General features: G+C 40.9%; 1 protein-coding gene across 2 annotated transcripts in view; it reads right to left on the bottom strand.

Moving 5' to 3' along the window:
* The window catches only part of LOC117426101 (protein disulfide-isomerase A5-like), a 60,968-nt gene continuing 40,489 nt past the window's right edge, over positions 1-20,479 (bottom strand). For both annotated transcript variants that reach the window (XM_059034126.1, XM_059034125.1), the window contains exons 11-17: positions 15,623-15,759; positions 13,323-13,393; positions 12,016-12,179; positions 9,539-9,669; positions 5,327-5,397; positions 2,706-2,840; positions 1-2,290 (exon numbers count right to left, since the gene is read on the bottom strand). In XM_059034126.1, the coding sequence (XP_058890109.1) occupies positions 2,210-2,290; positions 2,706-2,840; positions 5,327-5,397; positions 9,539-9,669; positions 12,016-12,179; positions 13,323-13,393; positions 15,623-15,759 (790 nt within the window). In that variant the 3' untranslated portion in view covers positions 1-2,209. The remainder of the gene's footprint in view (positions 2,291-2,705; positions 2,841-5,326; positions 5,398-9,538; positions 9,670-12,015; positions 12,180-13,322; positions 13,394-15,622; positions 15,760-20,479) is intronic.

Genomic DNA, 20,479 nt, shown 5'->3' with positions numbered 1-20,479 from the left:
TTATCTTCAACGTACAGCCTTTATTTATTCATTCATTTATTTTGAGGACTTCGGAGATCACGGTAAAACTGTACATATGGCTAAAAAGCTCACTTAGAACAAATAAAGGCAGAATTGATTTCTTGGCATTGGTGGAACATCTGATATCACAATCAACAATTTGAACATCACTTTAAAACTTCTGGAATGAGATACCTAAGAAAAAGTGTCTTCTTTCAAAACATTACGATGATGATGCATCAAACTACATGCTTCAGGAGTAGCACTGTGGAAATGATTCTCAATAAAACATTACGATGATGATGCATCAAACTACATGCTTCAGGAGTAGCACTGTGGAAATGATTCTCAATAAAACACTACGATGATGATGCATCAATCTACATGCTTCAGGAGTAGCACTGTGGAAATGATTCTCAATAAAACACTACGATGATGATGCATCAATCCACATGCCGCTGGAGTAGCACTGTGGAAATGATTCTCAATGAAACACTCATGATCAGAGCTGGACACAGTTCATGTGAAGCCTGTACATTTAGCACAGTACATTTCACTAGATTTATAAGGCTGTGTACTTCTTAATTTATCTTGCATTAAAAAAAATTGACATGAATTTGTTGAACATTTCAGCGAGCTACACAGCACACACAAACATGCATTCAGAGATTGTTTGGCACAGTAATTGCATGTCCTAGAACTTTCATTCTTGTGCAATTTTACATACAAGTGTAAACAATTCTGTTACTCTTCACTGGAGCAAACCACCCATCTGGAAAGCAAATGACTACACCCTTCAATGATTCCTCCCTGTCCCCGAGAACCTTGCTTAAAATGAACTAGATCCCCATCCAACTTCTTTGAGTAATAAAAAACAAGCATTCCAGAAACGGTTTCATTCTGGTGGAGTATTCACTTCCCTACTTGCTATGCAGGGATGAAGCTGTGCCTGTAAACAGCATCCTAAATTTGTCTATTGAGATATTTCAATACAAAGTGCATACTGTACTCCAGGTGTTGCAGCTGGGATACTGCACAGCAGGATATACATTCATTCAAACCCGCATGTATTACAGCTGCAAAAAGCTAAACGTGTGAACACCCTCATCCCTGAAGCATATGAGGAAACCTGATGAGAAAGAAAGGCAAACTGCAGACTGGATCTAGCAGCAACAGTACATTAAAAACAAGAGTTTCCCAATGTACAGCAATGCTCAGCAAAGACCATCCCACATGATTTACAGTCTGGACAGGTGTGACTCGGAGTAGTTCATATTGAACTCAGTGTAGCGAACGCTTTACAGCGAGGACAGGTGTGACTTGTAGCTCATATTGAACTCAGTGTAGAGAACGCTTTACAGTGAAGACAGGTGTGACTTGTAGCTCATATTGAACTCAGTGTAGAGAACGCTTTACAGTCAGGACAGGTGTGACTTGTAGCTCATATTGAACTCAGTGTAGCGAACGCTTTACAGTCAGGACAGGTGTGATTTGTAGCTCATATTGAACTCCATGTAGTGAACGCTTTACAGTCAGGACAGGTGTGACTCGTAGCTCATATTGAACTCCGTGTAGCGAACGCTTTACAGTCAGGATAGGTGTGACTCGTAGCTCATATTGAACTCCGTGTAGCGAACGCTTTACAGTCAGGACAAGTGTGACTCGTAGCTCATATTGAACTCAGTGTAGTGAACGCTTTGGAACCTTTGGAAATGCTATTTTTCAGACACTTAAATTTAAGGCCACAATTTAAACTATTTTATTCATACAAAAATAGCTTCACACATCACCATAACCTTTACAATTTTACACCCATTTTTTTTTTTCGATTTTTTGTAAATTGTTGGGGTCTCAAACAAAAAAACTGTTTTTTGAATAGTACATACTCCTGTAAAAACACACATTTGACAAACGCTTCACCCAGTAAAGAAAAACACCTTTAAAAAGCCACCCGCAGACAGTTGGAAACAAGAACGTTTTGCATAGGTAACGTGTACTACTAGAGCACTTTGGAAATGGTCATTTAAAAAAAAAAAAAAAAAAAGATTAATCTCAAAATGGTCGTATTGTATCACAAATATTGTCCAAACTGCTGACTGTGTATAAAAAGCTCCGTCTGTGAAGAAGGTGTCAGGTCCCTGGTTACAGTAGTGCTGGGCTCCGTTCATTCACAGTGCAGTGGTAGTCTCCTTCCTCCCAACAGATGCCGTTACAACTCTTCTTTCCGCTTGCCCACCTTTTCCTGATCCTTCCCTCGTAGTGTCTTCATGAAGCCGATAAATCCCGACTCCTACAAACGAATGAGATGACAGCGTTACAGCGATTCTGTCTCCCCGACTGAATTCAAACCCCTAAACTAGAAATGACAGCTGCATGCCTGGGGTTTGTATTTGAAGAGCCTGCTGACTGCAAGTCAGATTACTGCCACAGTCAGCAAGACTGAGATCTGGAGAATGAATGCACCGCCTTCACAAGCTTCATTTAAACGGTACAGCTCTGTTCCCGTCTCTGCTCTACATGTGGATTTAGCTTTCTTTATTGCTTTCACATTGAAGGATAACCACATTGCAATTGTACCAAACAGAACAGCATGGTCTTCTCCAGATTACTGTAGTAGATCTGCTCCATTACACTGCATGTACCAAACAGAAGACTAGCATGGTCTTCTCCAGATTACTGTAGTAGATCTGCTCCATTACACTTACCCCTCGGTCTCCACTGTATTTCTCGATGAATTTTCCATAGTTGTAGTAATTGAAGGTCGGGTAACCCTCGACGCTTTCTTGTTTGCAGAGCTCATTGTTCTGCCCTTTGGTGCAGTCCACAGCAGCATAAGCAATCTGAAACACAAGGAGCAGGGGGTTAGACCTGCTAAACATAAGCAAAACCGCAAATGAACTAATCATCATCAAGAAGAAGAAGAAGAAGAAGATGACGAAGACGAAGACGAAGACGAAGACGAAGACGAACAACAACAACAACAATAATAACAGGCTTGTATTGGTATGTGTAGGAGTTAAACTGCTAAGTTTACCGCTCTGTGTTTCATCATTTACAGCCTCAATCCTATGACTGTTTTTATAAAGCTTGACCTTGAACTGTTTTCCAAAAACAGCTTTCCAAGTTTCACCCTGTTGACTTTCTTAATGAAATTGGAAGCTTCATAAGAAATGTCTCTCATGCATCAGCAAAATGGCTAAAAAGACAAAAAAACAAAACAAAAAAACGCCCCCAAAAAAACCCTTTCAGCCATGGCGTCTAGTGTGAGTTCATGAAACCTGATTCACTTGAGGCCTGGAACAAAGAGTGGACAACTATGATGTGACAATGACCTCTGAACAATGAAAGCAATGACAAATCTGGGAAATACTGGAGAGAGCCTCAATGCCAGCATGTGTCCTAAAAAATAAATAGCCAACGTGGCAGTGACTAACTGCGGCAAGGTCTCCAAGCCCTGTCCTCAAAACCCCTTTAAAAAGCAGTAACTGTGCGGAGCCCTTCCAGTATTACAATCTGCGTGTCGTGTATGGGATGGATTGAATTCCAGCCGCTGCTCTTAATGGAACCCATATTGACCACAGCTTTGCAAATCCAATGATTTCAGCACATGAAACGCCACCACACTATAGATTTTAGATGAGTGCTAGTTTAGAGTCATTTTCATGAGAAATGGGAGGCAATGCTCCATCAAAGTAACTCGGCAAGCATACGTGTATAAGCTCAATAATCCATTTAGTCAGGCCTGATTGAGATGTTCTACTCTCTGTCTAAACACATATTGAATAACATAATATGTGAAAACTGTCCATATTTGAAAGGAAAAAAACAGGTTCTACCTACTTTAACTTTATTGTTAATAATCTAAGAAGTCTGTCGTTTAATACTGCATGGTCCTGACATTTTCATCACGCCTCTCTCACTGCTTTGAGTTGAAAATGCATGTTCCAGGTTCATTCATTGTAAAATCCTTTATGCTTATTTGTTACTAATACATAATTTCATAAGTAGAAATAATACCAAAATGAAATAAAAAAATATAAATGTTTCAGATATAAGATTCCGTCCTTCCCCTTTGACTCACTCAGCATTGAGCTGACCTCAACTGACCATCAGGTGAAGCTTTTTAAACATTTCACAGCAGCTTCAAGAGGCTACATTGTAGCAAAGCTGCTTCATCAAAAACATGCATGTCAGTGACATACACCTCCTGCCTCTGCTGCAAATACAAAACTAGAGCTAACAGTAAATCACCACGACCTGCTATACATTCACCTGGAAAAACACACACCCACAGACACCCATCCACCTACAGTACTGCCATCCACAGAGACACCTACCCACCTACAGTACTCCCATCCATCTACAGTACTCCCATCCAGACAGACACCCATCCACCTACAGTACTGCCATACACAGACACCCACCCACCTACAGTACCCCCATCCACCCAGACACCCACCCACATACAGTACTCCCATCCACCTACAGTAGTCCCATCCACCTACAGTACTCCCATCCACAGACACCCACCCACCCACATACAGTACTCCCATCCACCTACAGTACTCCCATCCACAGACACCCACCCACATACAGTACTCCCATCCACCTATAGTACTGCCATCTACACAGTACTCCCATCCACCTATAGTACTGCCATCCACACAGATACCCACCCACCTACAGTACACCCATCCAACTACAGTACTCCCATCCAGACAGACACCCATCCACCTACAGTACTCCCATATACTGATACTATCAATAACGTGCTAAAAGAATGGCAACTGTATATGCATTCCAGTAGAGAATAACCCTTCTGAACTGGACTGAGTCTTTATACATGCTCAAGGAGATGCATCCCAGTGGAAGAGAACAACCCTTCTGAACTGGACTGAGTCGTTATACATGCTCAGGGAGGAACTCCTGTCTACTGTACATGCCCTACATTTGTGCTGCTAAAATATACATTTAATAAAGTAAAGAAGAACCCAAGATCAAAGCTGCCTTTTTATTTCATTATGTCAGCTTGTAAATCTGAAGCGTGTGGTTAAGAGTGCGTTTGTACAGCCTTGCCCAGAGAGTCCCACAGGTAATAAAACACAGCCTTTATGATGTCTGTTTTAGAGACGGCCCCAGATAGGACTGAAAGTCTCAAATAAAATCACATTAGAGCATAACTGAGTGCTGATTAACCTTAGGCTGGTTTAGGGAAGAAAAGTGTTGGAAATTGTTGTTGCATTCACAAGGAGGCATTCATCATTTTAAAACTAGAGCAGGAACTCCAGACGCTGCTCTGGTCCGTCAGCACAGAGAAGCTGGTTACCTTTCGGTCGTCTTTAAACAGGTCAGCGGCGGCTGTGAAGTGGGGGACTGCATTCTTACAGTGCGGGCACCCTGGGGGAGAGCAGGGAAGAGAAACATGACCATTACAACATGTTTGATACTTTGCATTGTTTGTTCAGCAAAAGTGTGCAGCGTATTGCCATCACCAATAACCAGAGACTATAAAATACTGCATTTCCAAAAACAAAGAAAGAGAAAATTCAGATGCTTATCTGAACAGTGTATTTTAGTTCTAATGAAACTAATTCAAAGGATTCCTTGACTGCCATTTTCTTGAACCACGTTCTTGTTTTTCTCATTTGAAAACTAATTTACATTCTTTAAAAGCAACACAATAATTCTGCAGTTCTGCTGTTTTTTTCTTATTAATTAGGTTGATTGGAAGTACTATAAGTACTTGAAAGAATCCCAGAACAGTGTCATGACAAAATCATTGTGGCGCCAACAAGACACCAGACAGTGGGTCTGTGCCAAGCTGTTAAAGCTAGCAAAAAGATGACTGGATGCTGATTTCTGCACCGCGGGACATTAGCTGTTCCATCAGCGGTTTCTGAGCGTCTGATTTCACTGCTCCAACAAGCCCGAACTGTGCGACCAACGCGCTCTGCAACTGGTGGTCCATGAGTGCGCTTATGAATAATTGGGTAGAAAGGCTTTTTTTTCATTTGATTTAAAAGGTCAGGCAGTTTTCCAGTGGTGTGTCAGGTCAATCTGGCCCTACTTCATTGCCTACAACTCATGTGAAGATCCAGCTTCACTGAAATAGCTCAGGCCCTCACTGAAGTGCTGTTTATTATTACACTACACAGGCTTCAAACCAATTTGAAGACATAACCCTCCATAGCATGAAAAAGTGCATTATTACTGTAGTGGGCATATAACTAAACACGTGGGGCTTTTTCCACTAGCAGCACTCGCTGTGATCTAATCATACATGCACATTCTCCAACACATGATTTACCAGGATCCTGCTCCACTCCCGACAGTCGTGAACATGCCATCGAATGTCCATCTGCCCTGCTGTGGCAGGATCACAGTCTGAGGTCAAGACTAAGAGGAGGATTTCCTCTCAGAAACCCACAGATGGGCTCCAAAATCATTCAGAATCCTTTAAGATCAGTTTTGATAATAAATCTCACAGCCATTCCAGGGTCATTTTTTTCTGAAATATTTTCTGTAAACTGCAGGACTGTTTTGCTTGCTGCAAGTAAACAGAATTTTAGGGGTCCCGAAGCACGTGCAGACTGCCTGACAGTGTTCTTCTTCTTAGCAGTGTTATTGACTGCGCCAAGGCAGGTCTAGCTGAACACTTCATGCAAGAGGTGCTCTAGTGGTTCTGATTGGCTGTTGAGCCGGTGAATCACTGCATGGCCGCGGCTAGGGGGGCCAGTGGTTCAACATGTTGCTTTCTCTGTACACACTTTGTAAAAAATGTCCTTAACACGATGTGCTGTCTAATCCACAGCGACTAGTTTCATACATTTCCTGCATAAAAATCACAGACTCAAAGGTACGTATTCACTGCTGCTTCAGATACAAGACTGTAGATTGATCCTCAAACACGACTAACACCCTCCCCGTTGTAACAACGAGTTAATTACAGTGCGTTGATCCCAGTCACAGTATAGTGGCTGTGCTCTAAGTGGTGACAGCTCACTGCACACTTTTCCTCAAGGACTGCTTGCAATAAGCAAGCAGTAAGTGGTGTTAATCTAAATGGGTTTAAAGTCCAGGATTTGTGAGGGTGCATTTGCTACACCACTGCTAGATGGTACTGCACAGTACACCGAGGTCTGTGCACCTGATCTAAGGAGTGCTGGAGATAAATGAAGAGTATTGATATCAAGCTGTTTGTGTATCAAGGTTCTGAAAAACAAAGAGCTAACAGAGTACGCACTGAAAACAATTAAAGTGATTTATGAATCAGCTGTTATTTAGTTTTTACTGAGTAACTTAAAATTGAGTGTTTGAGCCACATAAAAGTAAAGTAGGTCATGATCAATCTGCAGCAAAGCGAGCACTGCAGAATGGAGATGCTGAATGTTTGCCTCGTGTTAACGGCACAGTCACAGGAGCACCTGCTGGTGTTAACGGCACAGTCACAGGAGCACCTGCTGGTGTTAACGGCACAGTCACAGGAGCACCTGCTGGTGTTAACGGCACAGTCACAGGAGCACCTGCTGGTGTCACCTGCTAAGCAATGTCAATGAAGTTAGTTGACACACTAGGTATACGTACATGCATTTGAAGTCCAACTCTAGTTCTGAAATCGTCAGCCAGCACCCTAAATTCCATGCCCACTTTTAGTGCCTCAAACATAAGAAATAATCTGAATCTGCTGTGTTAAAAGCAGGTTGATCTATACCGCTAGAGTATGAGTGACAATTACAGCTTCCTACTTAACACACTTTTCAATGAAAGGGGTTTTGTCCTTTGAGTTTAATGAGCACCAAGCTACCAAAGATGCTAAATAACAATTAGCATATTGTCTCAGGGAAGTGAACAATGAAGAGACGTGGATCAGAAAGCAGAGTGACTTACAGAGCCCTGAACAGATTCATATATTACTGGAGCAGACAGAAGACAAACTCAAAGGGAGTATTCTGTGTGTTGTTTAGGGAGCAATGCAGGGATTATCTAGAACAGATTCTAGAACAGCCTGTACAAGTTGGTTGGTAAGCTTGCATAGTTTTCGTTTTGCAGTGACCATAGTTGGGTCCAATGTAGCGCTTAAGTATTTCTACAAAGATAAAAAATAGCTGTACAATTTATACTAAAAACTCTACCAGTGTTGGTACATTAGAGACATTAAAAATACTGCATTTATTGCAAAGCCAAAGGTTGCTGAGCTGTGGAGGGATTATCAGGTCAGGTTAGGTAGCAGCAGTGGAGGATCAGGTAAGGTTAGGTGGCAGCAGTGGAGGATCAGGTCAGGTTAGGTAGCAGCAGTGGAGGATCAGGTCAGGTTAGGTAACAGCAGTGGAGGATCAGGTCAGGTCAGGTAGCAGCAGTGGAGGATCAGGTCAGGTCAGGTAGCAGCAGTGGAGGATCAGGTCAGGTCAGGTAGCAGCAGTGGAGGATCAGGTCAGGTCAGGTAGCAGCAGTGGAGGATCAGGTCAGGTCAGGTAGCAGCAGTGGAGGGAGGATCAGGTCAGGTAGCAGCAGTGGAGGGAGGATCAGGTCAGGTAGCAGCAGTGGAGGATCAGGTCAGGTTAGGTAGCAGCAGTGCAGGGAGGATCAGGTTAGGTAGCAGTAGTGGAGGGAGTATCAGGTCAGGTAGCAGCAGTGGAGGATCAGGTCAGGTTAGGTAGCAGCAGTGGAGGATCAGGTCAGGTTAGGTAGCAGCAGTGGAGGATCAGGTCAGGTAGCAGCAGTGGAGGATCAGGTCAGGTTAGGTAGCAGCAGTGGAAAATCAGGTCAGGTCAGGTAGCAGCAGTGGAGGATCAGGTCAGGTTAGGTAGCAGCAGTGGAGGATCAGGTCAGGTCAGGTAGCAGCAGTGGAGGATCAGGTCAGGTCAGGTAGCAGCAGTGGAGGATCAGGTCAGGTTAGGTAGCAGCAGTGGAGGATCAGGTCAGGTTAGGTAGCAGCAGTGGAGGATCAGGTAAGGTTAGGTGGCAGCAGTGGAGGATCAGGTCAGGTCAGGTAGCAGCAGTGGAGGATCAGGTCAGGTTAGGTAACAGCAGTGGAGGATCAGGTCAGGTTAGGTAACAGCAGTGGAGGATCAGGTCAGGTCAGGTAGCAGCAGTGGAGGATCAGGTCAGGTCAGGTAGCAGCAGTGGAGGATCAGGTCAGGTCAGGTAGCAGCAGTGGAGGATCAGGTCAGGTCAGGTAGCAGCAGTGGAGGATCAGGTCAGGTCAGGTAGCAGCAGTGGAGGGAGGATCAGGTCAGGTAGCAGCAGTGGAGGATCAGGTCAGGTTAGGTAGCAGCAGTGCAGGGAGGATCAGGTTAGGTAGCAGTAGTGGAGGGAGTATCAGGTCAGGTAGCAGCAGTGGAGGATCAGGACAGGTTAGGTAGCAGCAGTGGAGGATCGGGTCAGGTCAGGTAGCAGCAGTGGAGGGAGTGTAAGGTCAGGTCAGGTAGCAGCAGTGGAGGGAGTATCAGGTCAGATCAGGTAGCAGCAGTGGAGGGAGTATCAGGTCAGGTCAGGTAGCAGCAGTGGAGGATCAGGTCAGATTTGCAGACATGCTTACAAGGAGCGAAAAACATGACGAGCGCGTGCTTCTTCTTCTTCAGGGACTCGCGGAAATCCTGCACCCCCAGGTGGCTGACACTGGAAGGCTTCTCTTCCCAGGACTGCTCCGGCGGAGGGGGGGCCTGTGGGCTGAGAAGGACAAGAACACGCAGTCAACAAGGGCACTGATCTTCACATTGGTTTTGCAACGCAGAACTGCAGTACTGTATCTACATGGTGTGTACTGTGCTGGAAGGCTATCCTACAAAAGAGCTTTTCCACAATACACATGAGGGCTGCCAGAGTTACTGTGCACCACCAAAACACAATGGTGACCCAATTGCCATTGCGAAGAGTTTAAACTGAAGGAAGCTAACCTCTCACTGATAACATCCGGTCTCAGAATTGAAAACGGTTTTCCAAATCTGAACAGCTAAACCACAAGAATACAATTGCAATGATTTTAAAGCCATCAGTCTGCGGGACTTTACTGCACAGATATCAGGTACCGCTCATCTGTACAAGAAACGCAGTGATTTACAGCTTGTGTGCGCCCTTCATCTTTATTACACAGCATCACATATCCCCTGCTCACCCATCCATGCTATTGGCATCTTGCTCCTGTAATCACTTACACTGTTCATTTGAAGGCCAAATGACATTAGAAGGTCATTATACCGAGATCCTGATTGTAATGAAATACAGTTTGGATACACAAAGACGTTCCTATCAGGCTGAATTGCAGAGCGTGCAGTTCATTGGGCGCGCATGACCCACGGTAACACCAAAGCAAGGTTGTTCCATTTGCAGCCAAGGTCAGTCAGTCAGCCCTCAGCTTCATCCACTTAAAACACCGTCAAACTGGTTCACATTTACGCATGTTGCCAAACTTCACCGGGGAAGAATAAGCTGCACTTGTTAGCACTGTTTAGGGCATCCCTAGATCTTGCAGAAATGCAAACAAAGCCGGAGTGTTGGCACTAATGGGCTCCTTCAGCAGCAGCAGTCTCTCAGCAGATGCCAGTGTTACACTGTGAAGCGTGGAGAATGAAGAGAAGCAGAAAGTGCTACGCGGAGCTTGGGCAATGTGGGCAATGTGGGCAATGTGGGCAATACAGCGAAGGGGGAATCCGTCAGGGCAGTGTCTGTTCTATAAAAACACTGGCAGCTGATCACTTCCCTCTGGGTAAACAAAAGGACATTTTCTGCTTTTGTTTTTTTTTTACCAGAGGGGTGATGTTTTATCATAATTGTACACCTTGCGCTGTAATTTCTTTACATAAAACAGAAATATTTTACAATATTTCACTCAAGAGAAGCAATATGCTAACTCAATCAATTTAATGACTTCATTCCCAGGGGAATCATTTCAGAGGAATGGCAGCTAAACAAAGTCCATGTGAAAAAGCATGTGATCTGTAACACTGATCTGGCCAGAGGTTTAAACCATGTGGCAGTGAACCAGTTCATTACTGTAAAACACTGGCAATTGAATGGAAGTGAGAACCCTAGAATACAGCTGTGTACCTCTGCTGGAGAAGAACTGGGACAGTGCCAGCCGTTTCAACTCATCTAACCAAGCTGGGGTGAAGGGATTATAAAAGGGGTTTACCCCTTGTAACAGCCTTTCAGAATTAAAACCAACTTTCTGCCCTGAATTTATAAATCTCTCATACAGTAAAAATATAATTCTAACAATTACCCCTTGTAATAGCCTTTCCAGAATTAAAACCAGCTTTCTGCCATGAATTTATAAATCTCTCATACAGTAAGAATATATGAGATTTGAATTGCTAGATTTTGCCTCGTCACTTGCTCAAAAGTGAAAGTGCAAAGATGTAATTTATACCCAGACTGAACCATTCTTAATTGTGAATGCTCGCTGTTCCCTGGTTTCATACACAAGTCACGGCTGCAGCAGCAGACAAGCAATGTTAATTTAGAGGCACTGGAGCTGTTGACAGCTTAACCTTTATGTTGACAGTGGACGTTCCTTCTGTACTTAGTGCTTTCTTGTCATTACATAGGAAAGAGGAACAAGGGACGTTTAGAAACACAAAAGCCTGTTGTGTGAGCTGTGCATTTAAAAGGTGTACTTGTTGAATCATGGCTGAGTTGTGCATTTAAAAGGCGTACTTGTGAAATCATGGCTGAGCTGTGCATTTAAAAGGTGTACTTGTGAAATCATGGCTGAGCTGTGCATTTAAAAGGCGTACTTATTGAATCATGGCTGAGTTGTGCATTTAAAAGGCGTACTTGTTGAATCATGGCTGAGTTGTGCATTTAAAAGGCGTACTTATTGAATCATGGCTGAGTTGTGCATTTAAAAGGCGTACTTATTGAATCATGGCTGAGTTGTGCATTTAAAAGGCGTACTTGTGACATCATGGCTGAGCTGTGCATTTAAAAGGCGTACTTGTGACATCATGGCTGAGCTGTGCATTTAAAAGGCGTACTTGTGACATCATGGCTGAGCTGTGCATTTAAAAGGCGTACTTGTGAAGCCACTCAATGATCTTGTCCTTGCTGCGGAGGTGTGGCAGGGTGTATTTCTCCTCTCCATTCTCAAAGTACTTGACCGTAGGGAAGCCGGTGATGTGGTACCTCTCCCCCACAGCTTTGTGGATCGTGGAGTCCACTGCTGCCAGCACACCTGGGCTCTGATTCAAAAACATGCAATATAAAATGAACATGAAATGATATTCCTTACACCTTTCGAGAATTACAAGAGGTTTGTTTTGTATGAAGACTGCGTTACCACATGGCACTTGAACCAGGTGTAATGGGTGCCAGTAGAGGGTACAGAACATACCAACAAATCTGACATGGAGTCATATATTCAGGTGCAAATCTGACTGCAAGAACTGAGACACAGGACACAGCAATGAAATGTGATTTTAAATATCGCTATTACCTGGCCTTTGAAATAAACCCCTTAGTGCACTAGGAAACTCTGATTAGGGTTATTAAATGTGCTATCTGATAAGATTCTTAAGAGTTTTTACAAGATCTTGTAATTGATTTGATCTTAATATAGGAGCTGAGTGAGGTACTGTCTTTGGTGGAGCTCAAAACTGCTCCAGTGCTGAAGTGCTGTACACTGAATCCTGCAATCAAAACACAGGGGGCTGACAGCCAGCAAAACTAAACAGGCAAAATTCATTGGCTCCAGTCTCGTAACCTGGCTTTAATTCCAAGAACAATAATAAGGGTCTGCTGCTTATTTATAATTGGAATTCAGTATTTAAACCAAAAAATGATCTATAGTGTGTAAATACTTCTTTTTTTACTTTAAATACAGGTCACGGAATGGAAAACAAATGACATCAGAGCCCTGTGAGAGCGTGATCACACACTGCATTACCTAATGCTCGACCTCGACTCTGAACTCGTGCAATGAAACGGAGACGATGAGGAGGAGATAACCGCTACACTGTTTACCGCTTCATCCACTTATTCCTGACCTCAAAAACAAGTATCATCATCCAGACTGGACACTCCCAGTTAATCACATTCATATAATGCAATTCTGCACTCAACTAACCCTGTCCTTGAGAGAGAAGCAAGCAGACTGCAGCTGCGAACTGAGGCACGCCAGTAAACCCAAGATTACATGTGAAGGGCAGCCCTGTTTACACCAGCACTAAACTCAAATATGTGATTTAATTGCAGCCAACCACTACCGCTAATATAAAACAACATTTGTCGATTACTTACAGAAGGTGTCTATATTTTGTGTTACAAAACATATTTAAAAATAATAAACCATTTCTCTAAAGAACTGTTCCGATGAAAAGACTTACATCCTGGTTCTTATTGAGGATCTCAGCTGCCTCGTCGTATTCAGGCTTCATCTTCTTGCAGTGGCCACACCCTGAACACAGAGCACAGGAAGCACAAGTGAAAGTGAGGCCATTTAAGAAACACAGCATTTCAGAGATATCTCAGTGCAGAGAGCAGACATCACAGGGATACAGTAACTACCACATTAATCATTATTAACTCTGTGCTCAAAGCAATTAGGAAATAACACTTACTACCCAGGAACAAAAATTGTGTTACATAGCTCTGTGCTCACACCTGCACCTTATTCAGCGTTAATCATTATTAACTCTGTGCTTACACCTGCACCTTACTCAACGTTAATCATTATTAACTCTGTGTGCTCACACCTGCACCTTATTCAACGTTAATCATTATTAACTCTGTGCTTACACCTGCACCTTACTCAAGGTTAATCATTATTAACTCTGTGTGCTCACACCTGCACCTTATTCAGCGTTAATCATTATTAACTCTGTGCTCACACCTGCACCTTACTCAACGTTAATCATTATTAACTCTGTGTGCTCACACCTGCACCTTATTCAACGTTAATCATTATTAACTCTGTGTGCTCACACCCGCACCTTATTCAACGTTAATCATTATTAACTCCGTGCTCATACCTGCACCTTATTAAACTCGTTTAAAGAGGAATCCTCCTCAAAGTGCACATGGGACATTTTTGGGGTGCATTTGCACCCCTTTCAGTCTTCCGAGGCTTGCAAAAATTATAAATGTTTCAGAAACCACAATCATAGCACCTGCTTACTGGCAGAATAGATTGTTGAGAGTTGCTGGAGAGCTGGGGGAGATTGCTTCTAAAATGAGTGATTTATCCCAACATATCTTTTTTTTGTCAGTAGTCATTTTCATGATACTCTGCGTCTGTGTATATAACAAATTAATTTCTAGCACAGTATTTGCTAACAGCATTCTTTACAGTATCCTGACTATTGCCTGATACAGTACAGGAGTGTCTTTCATATATAGTACAGGCTGCCTGCATTGCTCCTATTGACTTGAACACTAGAGTGCTCAGAAAGGCATGGGAGCTGGGATGAATTGAAAAAGGGGGTATCGCTTGACCTACAGATTCAGTTTTTTAGCCCCATGTAGTCAATTAACTATCTACATTCTAATTATTTCACAAGCAAAGTGTGAGAAATCTGCATTGGATTTCTTGTCTGACTGTTGTTTCTTCAGTTCCTGTGATGTCACACTTTGGGACTGAAGCCAGGTACATGTTGTAAACAGAATACTCCATACGGGCCGAATACTTTATCAACTATGAAACAAGAGGCACGGCTGCCATGGAATTCCTGAATGCTCCAGAGTGCTGACATCATGTTACAAAACGGACGAGAACACTCAATAGGACATTTGCAAATCATTTCCAAGATTTCTTTTTTTTCTGCATGACCTCAAAAGCACGGTCAACTGAAACAAGTTTGTGATTGAAATGTGGGTTCAACCTGAACAAATGGTGAAACTCAACACCTTTACTATGGAGACACGCTTCCTTTTATTCCTGAAGCCCTGCTTTCAATTCCAGAGGCAGACTAGCCCGGATTTCATCCACAAGCTTGCAGCAAGCCCCTCCTTGATGGGATACAAGGCCTCTGCTCATGCCTGCTTCAGCACCTGAAACTGCTCTAATAGCCTTCTGTTAACGTAGATCTACACACGCAGCTTTCTGGAATGTGTGTGGCACTGTGCCATGTATACCATGTGTATGCAGTGAATTATCATTAACCAACAGGCTTGATTTATAAAGCATGCTTCTTTTTCACTTTACTGCAGCTTCTACAAGCTTTGGGGTTAAGAGACATTCAAGAATCTGAAGACATCAGCTTCCACAGATAATTGAAGGGCCCATTCATGTTTCCCTAACAATTTTCTAAAGTGAAAACCAGTATAATTTTCCATGTGGGAAGCAGATTTCTGTTTACTTAAATTGCAGAAGATTCAGTGCAGCCATGGTAGGTCTGCCTCGTAATTGGCAAGCCATTCAAGACCCCTGATAAAGCAAATTTACCTCCACAAGTTAATTTAGATAAAACGACTCAAACCCAGCTGTGAACAGGAACACAGTGCAAAAGCATGGCAGTATAAAGCATTTCTATCAAATTCAATTGTAGAGACACGTCTGTGTACAAAACGCTATTCATTAAAATCATGGAATCAATTCAATTACAAAATGTAAGGTTAACATTAAAGGGTTCAAAGTGATATGCTTGTTTAGTGGATATATGTAACTCCCATGCAGTTTACTACTCACACGGGGCATAAAACATGAGCAGCACTGAAGGGTGATCTTGGAGGAACTGGTGGAAATTGTCGTCAGTCAGGTGGAACACTGCAGAGCCCTGTTCAGACCACACCACCTCTGGGGCTTGGGGCTGCGGAGGCTGAGGGCTACGGAAGAGACACAATAACATCATGGACTGATCTTCAGAACCGATCATCAGAATTAAAAAACATCATGGACTGATCTTCACAACCGATCATCAGAATAAAAAAACATCATGGACTGATCTTCAGAACCGATCATCAAAATTAAAAAACATCATGGACTGATCTTCACAACCGATCATCAGAATTAAAAAAAACATCATGGACTGATCTTCAGAACCGATCATCAGAATAAAAAAACATCATGGACTGATCTTCAGAACCGATCATCAAAATTAAAAAACATCATGGACTGATCTTCAGAACCGATCATCAAAATTAAAAAACATCATGGACTGATCTTCAGAACCGATCATCAAAATTAAAAAACATCATGGACTGATCTTCAGAACCGATCATCAAAATTAAAAAACATCATGGACTGATCTTCAGAACCGATCATCAAAATTAAAAAAAACATCATGGACTGATCTTCAGAACCGATCATCAGAATAAAAAAACATCATGGACTGATCTTCAGAACCGATCATCAGAATAAAAAAACATCATGGACTGATCTTCAGAACCGATCATCAGAATAAAAAAAAAACATCATGGACTGATCTTCAGAACCGATCATCAGAATTAAAAAAAACATCATGGACTGATCTTCAGAACCGATCATCAGAATTAAAAAACATCATGGACTGATCTTCAGAACCGATCATCAGAATAAAAAACATCATGGACTGATCTTCAGAACCGATCATCAGAATAAAAAAAAAACATCATGGACTGATCTTCAGAACCGATCATCAGAATAAAAAAAAAACATCATGGACTGATCTTCAGAACCGATCATCAGAATTAAAAAACATCATGGACTGATCTTCAGAACCGATCATCAGAATAAAAAAAAAACATCATGGACTGATCTTCAGAACCGATCATCAGAATAAAAAAAAAACATCATGGACTGATCTTCAGAACCGATCATCAGAATTAAAAAACATCATGGACTGATCTTCAGAACCGATCATCAGAATTAAAAAACATCATGGACTGATCTTCAGAACCGATCATCAGAATAAAAAACATCATGGACTGATCTTCAGAACCGATCATCAGAATAAAAAAAAAACATCATGGACTGATCTTCAGAACCGATCATCAGAATTAAAAAACATCATGGACTGATCTTCAGAACCGATCATCAGAATAAAAAAACATCAGGGACTGATCTTCAGAACCGATCATCAGAATAAAAAAACATCATGGACTGATCTTCACAACCGATCATCAGAATAAAAAAAAAACATCATGGACTGATCTTCAGAACCGATCATCAGAATTAAAAAAAACATCATGGACTGATCTTCAGAACCGATCATCAGAATAAAAAAACATCATGGACTGATCTTCAGAACCGATCATCAGAATAAAAAAACATCATGGACTGATCTTCAGAACCGATCATCAGAATAAAAAAACATCATGGACTGATCTTCAGAACCGATCATCAGAATAAAAAAACATCATGGACTGATCTTCAGAACCGATCATCAGAATAAAAAAACATCATGGACTGATCTTCAGAACCGATCATCAAAATTAAAAAAAAACATCATGGACTGATCTTCAGAACCGATCATCAGAATTAAAAAAAAACATCATGGACTGATCTTCAGAACCGATCATCAGAATTAAAAAACATCATGGACTGATCTTCAGAACCGATCATCAGAATTAAAAAACATCATGGACTGATCTTCAGAACCGATCATCAGAATAAAAAAACATCATGGACTGATCTTCAGAACCGATCATCAAAATTAAAAAAAAAACATCATGGACTGATCTTCAGAACCGATCATCAAAATTAAAAAAAAACATCATGGACTGATCTTCAGAACCGATCATCAGAATAAAAAACATCATGGACTGATCTTCACAACCGATCATCAGAATTAAAAAAAAACATCATGGACTGATCTTCACAACCGATCATCAGAATAAAAAACATCATGGACTGATCTTCACAACCGATCATCAGAATTAAAAAAAAACATCATGGACTGATCTTCAGAACCGATCATCAGAATAAAAAACATCATGGACTGATCTTCAGAACCGATCATCAGAATTAAAAAAAAACATCATGGACTGATCTTCAGAACCGATCATCAAAATTAAAAAAAAACATCATGGACTGATCTTCAGAACCGATCATCAGAATTAAAAAAAAAACATCATGGACTGATCTTCAGAACCGATCATCAGAATTAAAAAAAAACATCATGGACTGATCTTCAGAACCGATCATCAGAATTAAAAAAAACATCATGGACTGATCTTCAGAACCGATCATCAGAATAAAAAACATCATGGACTGATCTTCACAACCGATCATCAGAATTAAAAAAAAACATCATGGACTGATCTTCAGAACCGATCATCAGAATTAAAAAAAAAACATCATGGACTGATCTTCAGAACCGATCATCAGAATTAAAAAACATCATGGACTGATCTTCAGAACCGATCATCAGAATAAAAAAACATCATGGACTGATCTTCAGAACCGATCATCAAAATTAAAAAACATCATGGACTGATCTTCAGAACCGATCATCAGAATTAAAAAAAACATCATGGACTGATCTTCAGAACCGATCATCAGAATAAAAAAACATCATGGACTGATCTTCAGAACCGATCATCAGAATTAAAAAACAAACATCATGGACTGATCTTCAGAACCGATCATCAGAATTAAAAAAACATCATGGACTGAAATCATGGAGTAATCTTCAGAACTGATGATCAGAATTAAAAAAACATCATGGACTAATCTTCAGAACCGATCATCAGAATTAAAAAAACATCATGGACTGAAATCATGGAGTAATCTTCAGAACTGATGATCAGAATTAAAAAACCATCATGGACTGATCTTCAGAACCGATCATCAGAATAAAAAAACATCATGGACTGAAATCATGGAGTAATCTTCAGAACTGATGATCAGAATTAAAAAACCATCATGGACTGATCTTCAGAACCGATCATCAGAATTAAAAAAAAACATCATGGACTGATCTTCAGAACCGATCATCAGAATAAAAAAAAAACATCATGGACTGATCTTCAGAACCGATCATCAAAATTAAAAAAAAACATCATGGACTGATCTTCAGAACCGATCATCAGAATAAAAAAAAACATCATGGACTGATCTTCAGAACCGATCATCAGAATTAAAAAAAACCATCATGGACTGATCTTCAGAACCGATCATCAGAATAAAAAAACATCATGGACTGATCTTCAGAACCGATCATCAAAATTAAAAAAAACATCATGGACTGATCTTCACAACCGATCATCAGAATTAAAAAACATCATGGACTGATCTTCAGAACCGATCATCAAAATTAAAAAAACATCATGGACTGATCTTCAGAACCGATCATCAGAATAAAAAAACATCATGGACTGATCTTCAGAACCGATCATCAAAATTAAAAAAACATCATGGACTGATCTTCAGAACCGATCATCAAAATTAAAAAACAAACATCATGGACTGATCTTCAGAACCGATCATCAGAATTAAAAAAACATCATGGACTGAAATCATGGAGTAATCTTCAGAACTGATGATCAGAATTAAAAAAACATCATGGACTAATCTTCAGAACCGATCATCAGAATTAAAAAAACATCATGGACTGAAATCATGGAGTAATCTTCAGAACTGATGATCAGAATTAAAAAACCATCATGGACTGATCTTCAGAACCGATCATCAGAATAAAAAAACATCATGGACTGAAATCATGGAGTAATCTTCAGAACTGATGATCAGAATTAAAAAAAAACATCATGGACTGATCTTCACAACCGATCATCAGAATAAAAAAACATCATGGACTGATCTTCAGAACCGATCATCAGAATAAAAAAAAAACATCATGGACTGATCTTCAGAACCGATCATCAAAATTAAAAAAAAACATCATGGACTGATCTTCACAACCGATCATCAGAATTAAAAAAAAACATCATGGACTGATCTTCACAACCGATCATCAGAATTAAAAAAAAACATCATGGACTGATCTTCAGAACCGATCATCAGAATAAAAAAAAACATCATGGACTGATCTTCAGAACCGATCATCAGAATAAAAAAACATCATGGACTGATCTTCACAACCGATCATCAGAATTAAAAAAAAACATCATGGACTGATCTTCACAACCGATCATCAGAATTAAAAAAAAACATCATGGACTGATCTTCAGAACCGATCATCAGAATTAAAAAAAACATCATGGACTGATCTTCAGAACCGATCATCAAAATTAAAAAACATCATGGACTGATCTTCAGAACCGATCATCAAAATTAAAAAACATCATGGACTGATCTTCAGAACCGATCATCAAAATTAAAAAAACATCATGGACTGATCTTCAGAACCGATCATCAAAATTAAAAAACATCATGGACTGATCTTCAGAACCGATCATCAAAATTAAAAAAACATCATGGACTGATCTTCAGAACCGATCATCAGAATTAAAAAAAACCATCATGGACTGATCTTCAGAACCGATCATCAGAATAAAAAAACATCATGGACTGATCTTCAGAACCGATCATCAGAATAAAAAAACATCATGGACTGATCTTCAGAACCGATCATCAAAATTAAAAAAAACATCATGGACTGATCTT

Source organism: Acipenser ruthenus, chromosome 11 (assembly GCF_902713425.1).
Source record: "Acipenser ruthenus chromosome 11, fAciRut3.2 maternal haplotype, whole genome shotgun sequence".
Taxonomy (NCBI): Eukaryota; Metazoa; Chordata; class Actinopteri; order Acipenseriformes; family Acipenseridae; genus Acipenser; species Acipenser ruthenus.
This window is presented reverse-complemented; position numbering and strand designations above follow the sequence as displayed.